Here is a 14,901-nt window from a genome sequence, read left to right on the forward strand (position 1 = left end):
TTGCCACTCTTGCTTCTGCGCTGCCTTCAGAGCTGGGCGACCAGAGAGTGGTGGCTGATGGCCAGGCACCCAGCTCTGAAGGCAGCTCCCCACCAGCAGCAGCACAGAAGTAAGGGTGGCAATACCATACCATAAAGAAAAGGAGTACTTGTGGCACCTTAGATACCATGTCACCTTTACTTCTGCAGTGCTGCTGTTGGCATCAGCTCTGCCTTCAGAGCCGGGCTCCCACCCAGCAGCCACCACACTCCAGCTGCACAGCTCTGCAGGCTGCACTGCCGCCAGCAGCAGCGCAGAAGTCATGGTAGCAGTACCACAACCCCCCTACAATAACCTTGCGACCCCTCCCCCCCACAACTCCTTTTTGGGTTTGGACCCCTACAATTACAATACCATGAAATTTCAGATTTAAAAAGCTGAAATCATGAAATTTACTATTTTTAAAATCCCATAACTGTGAAATTGACCAAAATGAACATGAATTTGGTAGGGCCCTACTAATAGGCCATCCTCTTCTTTCTCTTCTCTTTTTTACCGTGTCTCACATGTTGCTGCCTCCCACAAACTGTTCAGTTGTTCCCCTTTCCCTTCCCCATAGATAACTCCTGTCAGCAAGTGATCAGCAAAGTAAAACTGCTAAGAATTTCTTACCTCATAGTTCATTTTTACTTTGTTTCTCCACATGGAGTTGAATGAGAAAAAAAGCTCCTGCACTGATGCATATTGGCCTAATCATATGAAACCTCATAATTTTGATTATTTTAAATTATATCTGTTCCCCAAAGATTAATTTTGGGGCATTCCCCCATAAACGGAGAAAATGCACCTCATCTCCACTGTCCCTTTAACACTATTTCATTGCAGTCTTTGTCATGAATACTGGGTTCCACTGACTGAATAGCTTAAATTGGTTCTCTTTAATGTCTGCACAGGAAGGAAGTCTCTTCCCCATTTATGGGTCCACTGCTTGTGGAATATCTTCTCTCTCACACAGAACCTCCCTTTTCTTCTTGGAACTGCCACCCTCTTCCAAATTTCTGATTGCTGCCTTACGTTGACCTAACTCTGTAGCACAGACCAGGCCTGAGAAAGAGACAGAACTTGAACAATGGGGCTCATTACAACTTGGCGGAGCTCTAGGCTAACCGGAATGGGCTATGCTTTAACCTTCCTTTCTCTGTGCTAACCTAAGGATTCCCACTGCAGTGTTGACTAATAAACCCCATTGTTTTGACAACACTTTGGGTGTCACTGCAAATGCTTGGTGAGGTTCATTAGTCCCTGAAGAATGCACAAGTCTCTACCAGGGACCAACTGAGTCTATCTCAGTTGGATTTGATCAGCAGACTTCATGGCGTGAAACAGGAGTGCTGGAGCCCCAGACGTTCAGTCTAAAGGAGGCAGTGAGGCCACGTGGCCTACTCTGTGCAGAAGTAGGCACACTGAAGGTGCCTACTAGAGACTGTTCAAAGCTCGGGGTGTAGCATCAATCCTGTGGATTTGTGACATATACCTACAGGATTACTTCGCCATTTTCTTTTAAACACGAAAACATAAAATTCAGGGTGTGGGACTGCAAGAATCTGAGTTTTAAAACTTTAAACACAGCAATATTTCAGAGAGTTAAAAAAATGTATGCACTTTTTAAAAATTATTATTGCAGTAAGGATATCCATGGATTCAAAAGTACATGTTATGGACTGGAATTTTCTAATTCTGTATCTAAATCGCTCAACCTCTAATAAATCAGTGAATTGTGGATCCACAATCACAGGTTACAGGAAAAGCTATGCAAAGACAATGGTACAAAAAAAATTAAAAATAGACAGTTTTTGCATACCTTTCCAGAAACTATCTTTTCATAAATTTGAATTGGTTGATCTGCAAAGAATGGAGGATATCCAGCGGCCATTTCATAGATTAACACTCCTAATGCCCACCAGTCCACTGCTTTGTTGTAACCCTGCGAGATAAAGGGGAAATATTACTGTTTTATCATAGCTAATAAGATTTAAGAGTTCCTCTACACTTACAAATACAAAATATATAGTATTAGTATAAAACATTAAAACAGAATAGTTCAAAATTAATTGCCTCATGACTTCCAGTTTGTAGTAGACTTAAAACACACATGGATGATGCACTATGAGATTAAGTTCACGGCTCAGTTCTTGAAACTTCTTGCACAGATTGCTGTGCTTTGGCAGAGCCCCAGTGAAATCAATGGGACTCTGCACAGGTGCAACAACCCACCCACCCAAAAGAAAGCACAAATAGCACCCACACAGCAACCCACCCACAGAGAAGAAATATTGAGACCCAGGTCTTTATTTGAAAGAAACTTAGTTTCAGAGTAAATTAAAGACATTTCATTGAGTCCAATCATTCCTCTAGCAATGTATATACTCTGTTTCATTCTTCATATTATTTTAGTATCTTAAAACTTATTAGTTAAGTTAAAATGGAACCTCTCAAAGCTTTTAATAGAAACCAGTTTTAAAATATTTAGTTATTTAGCTTTTATTGATTCATCTATTAACTGACCTGTACTTAAAATTTATCTGAAAAACATTTTTTTTTTAAACAAAAGCGGTTTACTCTGAAAAATATATTACTTAAATTACAAATACATTTACAAACAGTACACTTAAAAATACGTTCTTTTTCTGAGATCTTACCAGGACCTGAGCTCAAGCTTCAATGTCCTCCCTGAAAAAATTGATATCAATATACTGAAGTGAGAGGGGAAGGAATGCAGCTTCCTGTGCTGCTTTACATGTTAAGTGTATTAAGATACAACGACTAAGAACTATTATCACCACCAACAGTTTCAAGAGAACCATCACCCTGCACTAAGACCTTGGAAGGTTACAAGTAGTTTCGACTGACTTTTACAGACAATAGATAAGATATTGTGTAATAAGGGGGCATCGGTAAAACAGGGATAATGATACTTGCTTTCCTTTGTAAAGCACTTTGAGATCTATGGATAAAAGCCAAGTATTAATTATAATAATACCTTCTCCATTCAGATACTTGTTTTATTATTTGAAGAAAGAGATGATGTGAGATAAGCCAGTTATGCTTAAAGAGTAGTGTCACATTTGACTTTTTTATTTATATTTAAAAAGACTTTTAAAAAAAGAAGAAGATTTAATGCATAATGCTTGCAGGTTGAAACACTCCCTCAGTGGGGTGATTCCTAAATACCTGTTGGTTTATCCAGTATGCAGGTCTGGTTACCTTCTGGAATTTTTTACTAGTTCATTTTACTAGTTCATGAAAATATACCAGAGCAGGCAAAACTGGCATACACTTATGAAAAATGCTAGTGAAAAAAACTCACCTAATTATAATTTGCTTCCTGCCCCGCAAAAAGTTACTTGCAAATGTGAGAACAGAATTTTGCAAGGTTGCATTAAGAGCATGTACTAAGAGATAATTTGGAGTATTTTTTAATAATCTCTAATTAACATAGATGATTGCATTTTGTGTACTTTACTAAGGACTGGTAATTCAGGGACTGATTTTCACAGGTGCCTAACTACTGCAGCTGCCTCAAATGCCAATTATTAAATAAATAATGTTAAATTGGATCAAATGTCAGGCCTGAACAACAAGACCGTGCTTATTCTCAAGATATATATATTGAAATACCTTGCTGAGAATTATTTCAGGAGCCAAGTATTCTGGTGTTCCACATAACGTCCAAGTCCTTCCTTTTACTCTTTTTGCAAACCCAAAGTCTGTGACCTGGAGCACAAAGAAAAGTACTTGTAATTATTTTTAAATGTAGTTTAAAAAAAATTTCAATTACGAGGATGTTCTGAAAAGTATCTTCATCCACAGAAGCAATTCACCATTTATGACTTGTTCAATATGGTATAAGACTTCATCTTGTTTAGCCAGTTATTTTGATCCTTTAATTCAGACAAAAACTCATGAAAATACTGATAAAACTAAAAAAAGGAAAGATATGGCAGGTACTCCACCCTGAGCACAAGCCACTGTATTAAAAAAATGCAAAGCAATGAGAGCTAAGCATGGATTATTATTTTACAGATGAATTATACATGTATTAAATGTTACTCCCTACTGTTACTTTTTATTAAATATAAATATAGTCTTTTTATTAAATATAGCTAAAAATGTTGAAAAATGTGATTATTGATAAATGGATCACAACTTCTGTAGATGCCATAAATAACTCGACAACTGGATCAGAAAAAAAAAAACAGCTGGTCAAGAGATCAGCAACTCCTTGAAAATCTGGGAGATTTTTACTGCAAAATTGCATAAGGATTATATGTACCCTTTTGGCAGCATCAATGTAACATTATGTAATCAAGTAAGCTATCATAAAGGAGGTCTTTTCAGATGATAGTAACTTCTGATTTAATCCCTCTGAAACACTTTCTCAGACATTATATACTATTCAATACAAACTCCTTTAGGTGCAAAGAGATGCTAAATGGAAGAGGAATGTTTCCATAGCTCCGCTACTAAGGTATTTCTTTATGTAGGTGAAAGTTCCAGTCTTCTTCCACATAAATAGGGCATATATCTTTGTTGTTATTATTATTATTTTGGTGGAGGAAAAATACTAATGCTAATGCTAATAAAATAATAATAATAATAATAATAATAATAATAAAATTATCTGACTTGCCACTGCTCAAAAAATCATTTATGATGATCCAAAAACCACTTATTCAGTATAAGACAAATACATATTCTTCTCTCTTGCAAAGACAGATGGCTCTTACGAAGACTTTACTGAAAATAGCCAAATCACAAACACTGATCTTTGTTCTTTTCTTTTTGTGCTTTTAGGCTGAGTGGACAAACTATTAAGGTTTTCTGTTTTATAATTTCAGTCACACTGTTAATCAAACTTATCAAGAGAATTTTTATTTGCAGTTATGTTGTTTGAAGCATTGCACAGTTAACAATCTTGAGACGTATGTGGAAGGTGCCTTATGGGAGTTTTCCTGAAACGTCAAGAACTTGCTATTTGAGTTCAACAGTTGTACTGTGAGATTCAAATATTTACATTTGCATAAATCTAAGCTTTTACGCCGTTTTAGCCTGAGTGGCTAGCCAATATATGGGGTCTTGCAGGTTGTTTCCATTAGGAGGAGAAGTTGATGATAGTGAGTTATTTCTCTGATGCCATCCTGTGTATTTACAAATAATGTGCATAAAGTTCTCTTTCCTTAAACACAGTAGGAATCAAACAGAAGACAGTTTCTTTGCTCACAATTGCAAGGCTCTTCCCAATCAGAACTTTGCCCAAAAAGCTCTCTTTTGGTTCTCTCTCAAGGCCAAGTCACCAGTGCTTCACTTATTGTCTCTCCTGGCTCTCTGCTTGTTTTCCTGTTGGCACATCCGTTTCTGGCTCACAGTCACAAACAGCTCCACCAAACAATACTCACCCCTTCACTTGCATTCAGACCCAAGGACAAACTTTTCAGACTGCATAGCTCAGCACCTACTCCAGCCTTCCCATGATGGTCAGAGATTTGGGCAGTGGCTTCTTACTGTTTTAGCCATTACTAAACATAGGACATTTAACCACTCCCTCATTTAGCCTGAATGGAAGATGACTGTCACATCTACCAGCTTCAACAAGGTTTGTGACTGCCCATAATTCATAGATGCACTTCCTAGGAACTACCCAACTTCCAGCATACTACAAAACTCTCAAATATATAAACCATATAAATATATATGTTCACCAGCATCATACCTGGATATATCCTTGTTGGTCAATTAAAAGATTTTCAGGCTTTAGATCTCGGTAGATGAGGTCTAGTGAATGGAGGTACTCAAATGTTAGCACAATCTGAGCTGCATAAAACCGTGCATGTGGTTCACTGCAATGAATTAAAACATTATTATGCCTCTAACAATAGCCTTAAGGAGTTACAATATAAAACGCCACAATCTTAAAGCTGTAGACAATTTAAATATCAAGCAATTGTTTCCTGGTTATTTATGTGATAGAAAAAGAACAAAGGCAAGCAACAAGATTTTAGTATCCAAATACCCATAATCTCAATCCTCAAGGATTTATAACATTTAAAATTGCACATGCAAGATAAGGGGATAACGTGCTCCATAGGATAAATCTTTCTGTTTATTTAATTCTTGCTTTGTTGCAAGATAATGTTTTCATTCCACTTGGTCTTTTGCATTGACTTTTGGAAACCAAAAAGACTGCCAACAACAATCTATACACTAGTCCCAGGATTCTCTCTTGTACAGATTATGAAAGCCTACATTAACTAATTGCAAACTAATACATGTAATTAGGAGACTTTCACTGCATGATTTCAGCTCACTGACAAGGGGAAAAATTAAAATGCATGTACCCATATTATGTAATTAAATCTCTATTCCTTAATGATTACAGTTTTAAGAAAAAAATACACTAACTAGAAATTTTAGATTTTTATTTCTGAAGGAATAATCTAATTAAGTATATAACCTGAATCTTCCAATTCTTCTTAGATGTGAGAACATTTCACCACCAGGGACATATTCCATAATCATGTATAAATTAGAATTGTCCTAAACACCAAATAAAAAGATACACATAAATATTAAGAATTCAACATTCTAGAATCTCTAAAGAAAACAATTTTTCAAGTAAAGCACATTTTACTTTTTACTAAAGAAGTAAAAGATTAATCTCTAACCACATACTCAACACAAAACAACATTGTAGTTGGTGGAAAAGTCAGACAGAGGACACAGACACCACTGTGACGTTTGCACGCCATATGTTCTATGAAAATATGCTAATGAGCGTCAATACAATGTAACTGGAATATGCTTTATGCAAAAGGTTTTTTGTAAGGTATCATTACAAAGCTTATAATCTACTGAGTGTGTTCATCCTATATGTATGAATGTATCATTCTTGTATTAAAACTGGAAATATGAAGTATTACTCTGTATTGTAATTCTGCAAAGTGTGGTCCATTAATGGTGGTTTAGAATCTTGATGGCTCCCATTGACTAGGACAATTGGTTGTAAATGGCTATTTACTTGTAAGCCTTCCTGCGTTCCTGTGAGTCAGGCCGGGAAGAATGGAGGCTTGGGGTCTCACAGGACATGTGACCATATCACCTGGTACTGGAATCCATCTTAAACTTGGTGCTTTTCCATTTAGAAGGAGGGGTGGGGGCCCAGAGAGACAAAAGACTCCCACCTTGTGCCAAAGCTATAAAAGGGGATGGAACAGAACAAAGGGGGCTGCTAGTCATGAGAAATTCCCTAGTTACCACCTGAGCTGGAACTAAAAAGAACTGTACCGGGGAAAGGATTGGGCCTAGACTAAGACGGAGTCCAGCCTGCGAAAGAATCTTATTGGAACATCTCAGAGGGTGAGATTTACCTGTATTCAGTTTACCTGTATTCTTAAATGTAATAGGCTTAAACTTGTGTGTTTTGTTTTATTTTGCTTGGTAACTTACTTAGTTCTGTCTGTTATAACTTGAAACCACTTAAATCCTACTTTTTATACTTAATTAAATCACTTTTGTTTATTAATTAACCCAGAGTAAGTGATTAATATCTGGGGGAGCAAACAGCTGGGCATATCGCTCTTTATAGAGCACGGACAATTTATGAGTTTACCCTGTATAAGCTTTATACAGAATAAAAAGGATTTATTTGGGAATGGATCCCATTGGGAACTGGGTATCTGGGTCCTGAAGCAGTTTTTCGTTCAAGTCTGCAGCTTTGGGGGCGTGGACCAGACCTGGGTCTGTGTTGCAGCAAACTAGCGTGTCTGGCTCAACAAGGCAGGGTTCTGGATTTTTCCTCCCTTGGTATTCTACTGTTAATTGAATTGTCTCGTTAGCACTGACTCCCCACTTGGAAAGGCAACTCCCACCTTTTCATGTACTGTGTATATATACACACCTACTACTGTATTTTCCACTCCATGCATCTGATGAAGTGGGTTCTAGTCCACAAAAGCTTATGCCCAAATAAATTTGTTAGTCTCTAATGCGCCACAAGGACCCCTCATTGTTTTTACCTTTTGGGGATGGTGTAGATTTAGTGGGCCTTGGCTCAGTGCAGGGGGATGGACTACATGATCTCTTGAGATCCCTTCCAGCCCTACACTTTTGTATGTCTATTATTCTCATTAGGGCCATGCTCCATAAGATATATAAATGTGTCTCACAAAACATACATGCAGACAATGTTTGCCGCACTTAAAAAATTCTTCCAAATGGAGCATAAAGATTGTTGTTAAAGTAACTGTAGTTATTCTGAAAGATTCCTCCCCACTGGAAGCTGAAAATTTCTCATGTTATTTTCAAGTTCTCCTTTGCTCATCAATATACAGCATGCGCCCGTTTATTTGAATGGCTTGGGGGCACCCAAAAGTTTCAAATAACGGGACATTTGAACAAACAGAAGTGCTGTTCACTAACACAGGACATGCTGTGGATTCAGATAACTAGGATTATCAGATAAAGGGAATTTGGATAATTGGAATTATATTGAATTTCACGTGGGGTATATGGCTAGTTTTCAACTATATTTTCACTTCAGTTTTGAAGGTCTTTCTAATATAGAGAGGGCATCCCCAACTCCCAAGATGCTGACATGTCACTGACTCTTGGAAAGCTCATGCTTCCGAAGCATACACCCCACACTGCGCACCACCCATCTATACACACACTTTTCATAGTTAAGAGGCACCTGTGGTTAAAATAATCTGAAGAGAAGGAATTTAGAATGTCACCTGATTAACAAGATCATAACATTAAGTTCCCTCATATTCTCTTTAGCTTCTATTTCTTGTATGTCACAGATGTTTCAAAGGTCATCAAGCAAAATGTGTAACATGGATCTCTCCGATACTTACTGAATCTTGGGACTTGTCTACACTACAAGATTTGTTGACACAAGTTATGCCGATGGACAGCCACCACTGTAATTAAACTGCTGTTTCATGTCCACACTATGCTCCTTGTGTCGATAGAGCACATCCACAATAGCACCTCTTGCATCGACACAGAGAGCAGTGCACTGTGGGTAGCTATCCCACTGTGCAACTGGACACAGGGAGCGTTGGGAAAAGTTTTGCAAGGCCTGACGGGGGCAGGGGCAAGCGCAGTGTCACATGATGACAGCTTCTCAATCCTGTCATTCCATCGGCATCTTACTAGATTGACAACCACTTTTCAACTGCCCTGCTAACCTGCAACCCAATCATCTCTGTCAGAAAGCATGGATCCTGCACTGCTATTCAGTATTGTGCTGCGCGTTATGAACACAAGTCTGTAAGAGGAGCCCAAAGGTGGGCTATTCGGCTGGAGGAGCATATTAAGACTGAGCCACAGTAATGTGTGTTGCTGTAGTGTACTGAGCCTGGCATTGTTTGTTTGCAACATGCTATGAACCTTGTAATGATTACCGTGTGTGCCCGAAAAGTAACACACTTTAAACCACTTTTTAAAGTAGCACTCGGTAATATGACCAAACTGACACTACTGAACACTAACACAAGAAGCCCACATAAGTGGGTGGGGGTGTGAGTGTGTGACAGTGAGTGTGTGTGACAAGAGTTACAGAGACAGAGTGTGTGTTGGGGGAGAGTGAGTGTGTCAGCATGCTGTCTATACGTTCAGACAGCAGCCAGAAACAACCAGTCCTGAGACAGAAGCTGGTGCACAGACAATTAGTGTCCCCCTGTCCCTCCACTGCAGTTCAGTGGAGACTAGTATACTGGTGGGGGAAGGGGGACACCCTGACATCAGTCCTCACCTCTGCACAGCACAAGTCTCTCCCCCCTATTCTGAGCAGCAGCCCACTCTGCCTGCCACTGTGGTCCTAGTACCAGGGAGAGCAGGATTCCATGTTAATGTTTGATTCTGTGATTCCCTCAGAGTACTGCCACAGCCTCCTCTCCGCACAGACCAAGGAGATCCACCCACTTCCCTGTCGTCCAGTCAGGAGTGTGCTTTCTGCCAATAGCTTTCCACGCTGAGCAATTTCAAAACTTCCTGGGGCCCTGAAAGTGGAGGGAACACATGCCTGTGTAGCTGGCTGCAGGGCAGCAGAGTTCAAAACCATGAGCGGAGTGGTCATGGTGGGCATTGTGGGATACCTCCTGGAGGCCACTTACGGCGATGTAATGAATGCAGGGTCTACACTGACTTTTTGTTGATCTAAATTTGCCGCAAAAGATTCTTGTCAAGGTGGTTTTACTTGGCCATCAAAGCAGGAGAGTTTTGTCAGTGGGAGGAGATTTATACCTCCACTGTTTTGTTGACAAAAGCTGCCTTTTGCCAACAAATTGTGTAGTATAGACAAGCCCTTATTCTCCTGAAGGAGAAAAAAAGCTTTAGCTTAGCAGATAGGAGCAGAGGCACAAGGTCTTAAGTCTTTTTCAAATACAACCAAAATGCCAACACACACACAAAATAGATAACGTGCTTCTTCATGTAACGTACACACGTACTTTATTGGTTATATATATAGGCTGGTGTTGATAGTGGAAAGAAGAATGATGGAGAAAGACCTATTCTTTTTGCTTTAGCATAATTCTCCCCAGGAGTACACAGTTAAAGGGACAGCATGAACTTTAAATGTTACTTCTATTTGAAAGTTTTACTAATGATTTTTACAATTATCATTTAGATTATTACGACTGAAAGAGATGAGAGAAATTACACTAAAAAATGCAAAGCCTAACACAACACAAAAATAATTGGCTACATTTCAATTTGATAGTGTCCCTTCATGGAAAGGTTTTATGCAAAGTACATTTTACCAAAAGCATGAATTACTGCGTATTACTCATAATTTACTTAGTACTTTGAACACAAAGCACATACTTTATATTACCCATGGCAGAGAAGAAAATTAATTTTGCATTAATAATTCTTAGGAGGATGTGATGTACTTTATCATAACTGCATTATAGTGCAATGGCTTTACAGACTGAGCAAGAAAGTTATCTGTACACATCTAAAATTTGAGCATATACTTCATTCACATTTTGAAGCAACTGCTTTCAAAATATTTACCTTAAAAGAATACTCCAGTCTCACAAGGAAAGGAAAGTTCACTGCCTGTAATATTCTCTTTTCATTCAGTGTGTGTTCTATTTGCTTCAGTTTGACAACCTACAAACAAACAATCTTTAAATTTTTCAGTCTAAACAGAACATCTTGGGTTTTCCAATAAACATATTAAAGTTGAACTGAAATGTGAAACATGTAGATACACATGGCTAAATGAAAGGCTTTCTGATACAACAACAATACGAAGTCATATTTAGAATTTCCTTCCTTAAAATTTTAAGAGAGTTTATAATTCTTAAATCATGGTTAATGGATATCTTTAGTAATTGAAGGCCTTTTTAGATCACCAAAATTGGAGCACAGGAACCAATGGGGCAAATTTCACACATCCATTACAATGCACCCAGCTGACCTAATGGCAGTCATCTGCAACAGTGACAGGGTACTGAATCTCCATACCCATTATCAATAAGGGTGTTGAACTTATCACCAGTACAAAAGTTTGAGAACCACTGCTATGCACAATACAGTTTGCTTATGCTGAAGAATGTTTGAGTAGATTCCATCTAAACCCTAGTCAGTTACATTTGAGCAGAAGATAATTAAAAGCAAAAACGTTATCTTTAAAATCAGCTGTTTCTGTACTTTAACATGATCTTTTTAGCATATTCTGTGAAACATCGTTGCTAATGGCTGCTATGAAGCAAAGACATTCCTGCACAAACGTAATTGAAAAATGTAGGAACTACCTAACAAGAAACAATCAATTAGATCTTCTTTACACTCTATTTGAACTGTCGATAGTACTAATTGTAGTAAGCAAAGAGTACTACACATGGTATATATTTAATCAGATGCATGCCAAAACAAAATCTCTTCTTAGAAATATCTAGTTAATAAATTATGTGTCAAATTCTCTGAACTTGAAAATTTTACTCTTTAAAATTTAGTGCCAGTACAATATATATGGTTTATTTTGCACACGTATAGGATTACCCAATCTAGTGATACCAGACTATTTCAGGGGGCAGAGCAGGAGCAGTGTAGCAGTGAAACCTGCACCACCCTGGATACAGGACAAACAGCAGACAACTCCTTTGAAAGTGACTGCCTCCCCAATAGTCAAAACTCCAGCAAGACATAGGAGTAGCTCATGCGTAAAGGGCTCCACATCCAAACAACAGCCAACTGGCCCATGCTGCTCATCTTTGTTCCCTTGGGACTAAGCTCACCTGTCCTGGCAACATGCAGCCTTCTGTTGAGTGGGGAAATGGGGGGGGGGGGGGGGGACAAAACCCAAGAAAATAATCAAAATTAGAGCTGTCAAGCAATTAAAAATTAATCATGATTAATCAGTTTTAATCACAACATTAAATAATATTAGAACACCATTTATTTAAATTTTGGGGGGGTTTCTATATTTTCAAATGTAAGCTCAGGGCTGGGGGCTCTGGGCTTCAGCCCCCCTCGGGGAGCAGGACTCCAGCCCCTCCCCGCTGGCTAGGGTTGCCAACTTTCTGATTGCAGAAAACTGAACACCCTTCCCCCACCTCTTCCCCAGGCCCTGACACTGCTCACTCCATCCATCCTCCTTCGCTCATTCTGCCCCACCTTCACTCACTCGCTCATTTTCACTGGGCTGGGGCAGGGGTTGGGGTGCAAGAGGGGGTGAGGGCTCTGGTTGGGGCCAGGGATGAGGGGTTTGGGTTGCCGGAGGGGACTCTGGGCTGGGACAGTGGGTAGGGGTGTAGGCTCTGGGAGGGAGTTTGGGTACACGAGGGGGCTTAGGGCTAAGGTAGGGGGTTCAGGTGCAGGAGGGGGTACAGGCTATGGGCGGTGCTTACATCAGGCAGCTCTCAGGAAGTGGCAACATGGCCCTCCAGCTCCTAGGTGCAGGGATGGCCAAGGGTCTCCATGCGCTGCCTCCGTCCGTAGGCATGGTTCCCGTAGCTCCGGTAGCTCCCGTTGGCCATAGTTCCTGGTTGACCGCTGTGGCCAGCATATCCCGCCAGCTCCTAGGCACAGGGGTAGCCAGGGGAGCTCTGCATGCTGCCCGCACCCCAAGTGCCGACTCTGCAGTTCCCATTGTCCAGGAACCAGAGCCAATTGGAGCTGCGGGGGCAGTGCCTGCCGACAGCGACAGCGTGCAGAGCCCCCTGGCCGCCCCTGTGCCTAGGAGCTAGCAGAACATGCCAGCCACTTCCAGGAGCCGTGCAGAGCTGGCCGCTGTGGCCAACTGGACTTTTAACGGCCAGGTCAGCTGTGCTGACAGGAGCCGCCAGGGTCCATTTTCTGGTTGAAAACCAGGCGCCTACCAACCCTATCCCCCGCTGCCCAGGAAGCAGCAGGTTGGGGTTGCTCTAGCCCTTCCTCCCCCACCTCCAGAGCTGCACAGCCCTCCTGCCGCCGCCTCCAACCCTGCCCAAAGATATGCGATTAACGCATTAATTTTGCTTTAAGTTAACCATAGGTATTAACTGCAATTAATTCACAGTCCTAATCAAAATAGGTTATAAAAAAAAAGAGAAAAAAATCCACACAATTAAAAAAAAAAAGAGAGAGAGAAAAGACAATAGGACAATGAACAAAAAAAAAAAAAAAAAAGATGGGTGAACCAAACGTATTCTCTTCAAAACACTACAAATCCAAAGAGCCAGGGAATGAACTATGATCATCCACGTACAATTGTCTTATGCTTTGACTAGACTGCAGGACTTATTTTTTACTTATGCTTTTAAAAAAATATTGAATCCTTAGGACAAGGTAATTCTCTCACAGAGTTGTTAAAAAAAATAAAAAAGCTCAACAATTCTATTTTCCTGTCAGAGGCACAACTGCCAGCTAAAACCCACTGTAACAGCATGAAAAGTGAAAATAATAAGATACAACAATTTTTCAGACCACACACAATGATTTCAATGAACAGCATGCTCTCTGCTAGCAAAGACAGTTTTTAACCACACAAATTAGTATAATTATAAAATGCTCCAACCTTCTGTTTATCCAGTATCTTCATAGCATAATACTGTTCTGTGGATTTATATTTCACCAACATAACTCGTCCAAATGATCCTGTTCCAAGGGTTTTTTGTCTCTCAAAATCATCTAGGCCAGCAGTATTCTACATGAACACAACAAAGTATAACAGATTAATAAATAATTATTACAGTTTTGGTACACAGAGACACTTAGTGATGGAAAATGTAGTCATTTATTAAAGAGGATGGATGCAATTTCTTCTGTCACAGCTAAAACAAACTAGAGCGCTAACTAACGTTAATATAATTTCACACAATGAACAACTGGATTGAGAGAACTGTAATAGTGCTTGCATTAAAATAGAAAGGGATTTAATTTAATTTATGTTTTAAAATGACAGAAATATTGTTATCAAGATGGTATCTAGCAAGCAGTGGGAATTTAGCTGCAAGGAGATCATGATGTTAACACAAGAAAAAAGAAAACAAAACCTGCAAAAGATTACAGTCATCAAGTTTCCACAACTAAGTTCTAAAGAGAATTCTATGTGGGAATGTATTGAGGAACTACCATTCATACATTGTCTAGAATTCATATTTGAACACATTTATAAAAGATATCTATCACCACAATATGTGAACGCTATTTGAAAAGTAAGTAAAATTACAACTTTTTCTCCAAATAGGAAACATATACTATGCAATCTCGCTCATTAAGAGGGAAATTTCTCCCTAAAACCAAAGGATTACCAACCAGGAGAGAAATTTCCAAGGGGAATGTCCAGGATATACCAACGTGTCCGGTTACGAAAAGCCAGTTGTAATAGGTCATAAGAGTGGCAAGATTCAAACTATCAAATTGTCAGTG

The 14,901-nt window shown here is 39.4% G+C and overlaps 1 protein-coding gene across 3 annotated transcripts in view; it reads right to left on the reverse strand.

Moving 5' to 3' along the window:
- PRKACB (protein kinase cAMP-activated catalytic subunit beta) overlaps positions 1-14,901 on the reverse strand; it is a 116,847-nt gene that overhangs the window by 16,028 nt on the left and 85,918 nt on the right. For all 3 annotated transcript variants that reach the window (XM_073357219.2, XM_073357220.2, XM_073357218.2), the window contains exons 3-8: positions 14,048-14,176; positions 11,059-11,157; positions 6,491-6,573; positions 5,750-5,876; positions 3,658-3,753; positions 1,841-1,963 (exon numbers count right to left, since the gene is read on the reverse strand). In XM_073357219.2, coding sequence (XP_073213320.1) covers positions 1,841-1,963; positions 3,658-3,753; positions 5,750-5,876; positions 6,491-6,573; positions 11,059-11,157; positions 14,048-14,176 — 657 coding nt within the window. The remainder of the gene's footprint in view (positions 1-1,840; positions 1,964-3,657; positions 3,754-5,749; positions 5,877-6,490; positions 6,574-11,058; positions 11,158-14,047; positions 14,177-14,901) is intronic.

Source organism: Lepidochelys kempii, chromosome 8, assembly GCF_965140285.1.
Source record: "Lepidochelys kempii isolate rLepKem1 chromosome 8, rLepKem1.hap1, whole genome shotgun sequence".
In the NCBI taxonomy this organism is placed as follows: domain Eukaryota; kingdom Metazoa; phylum Chordata; order Testudines; family Cheloniidae; genus Lepidochelys; species Lepidochelys kempii.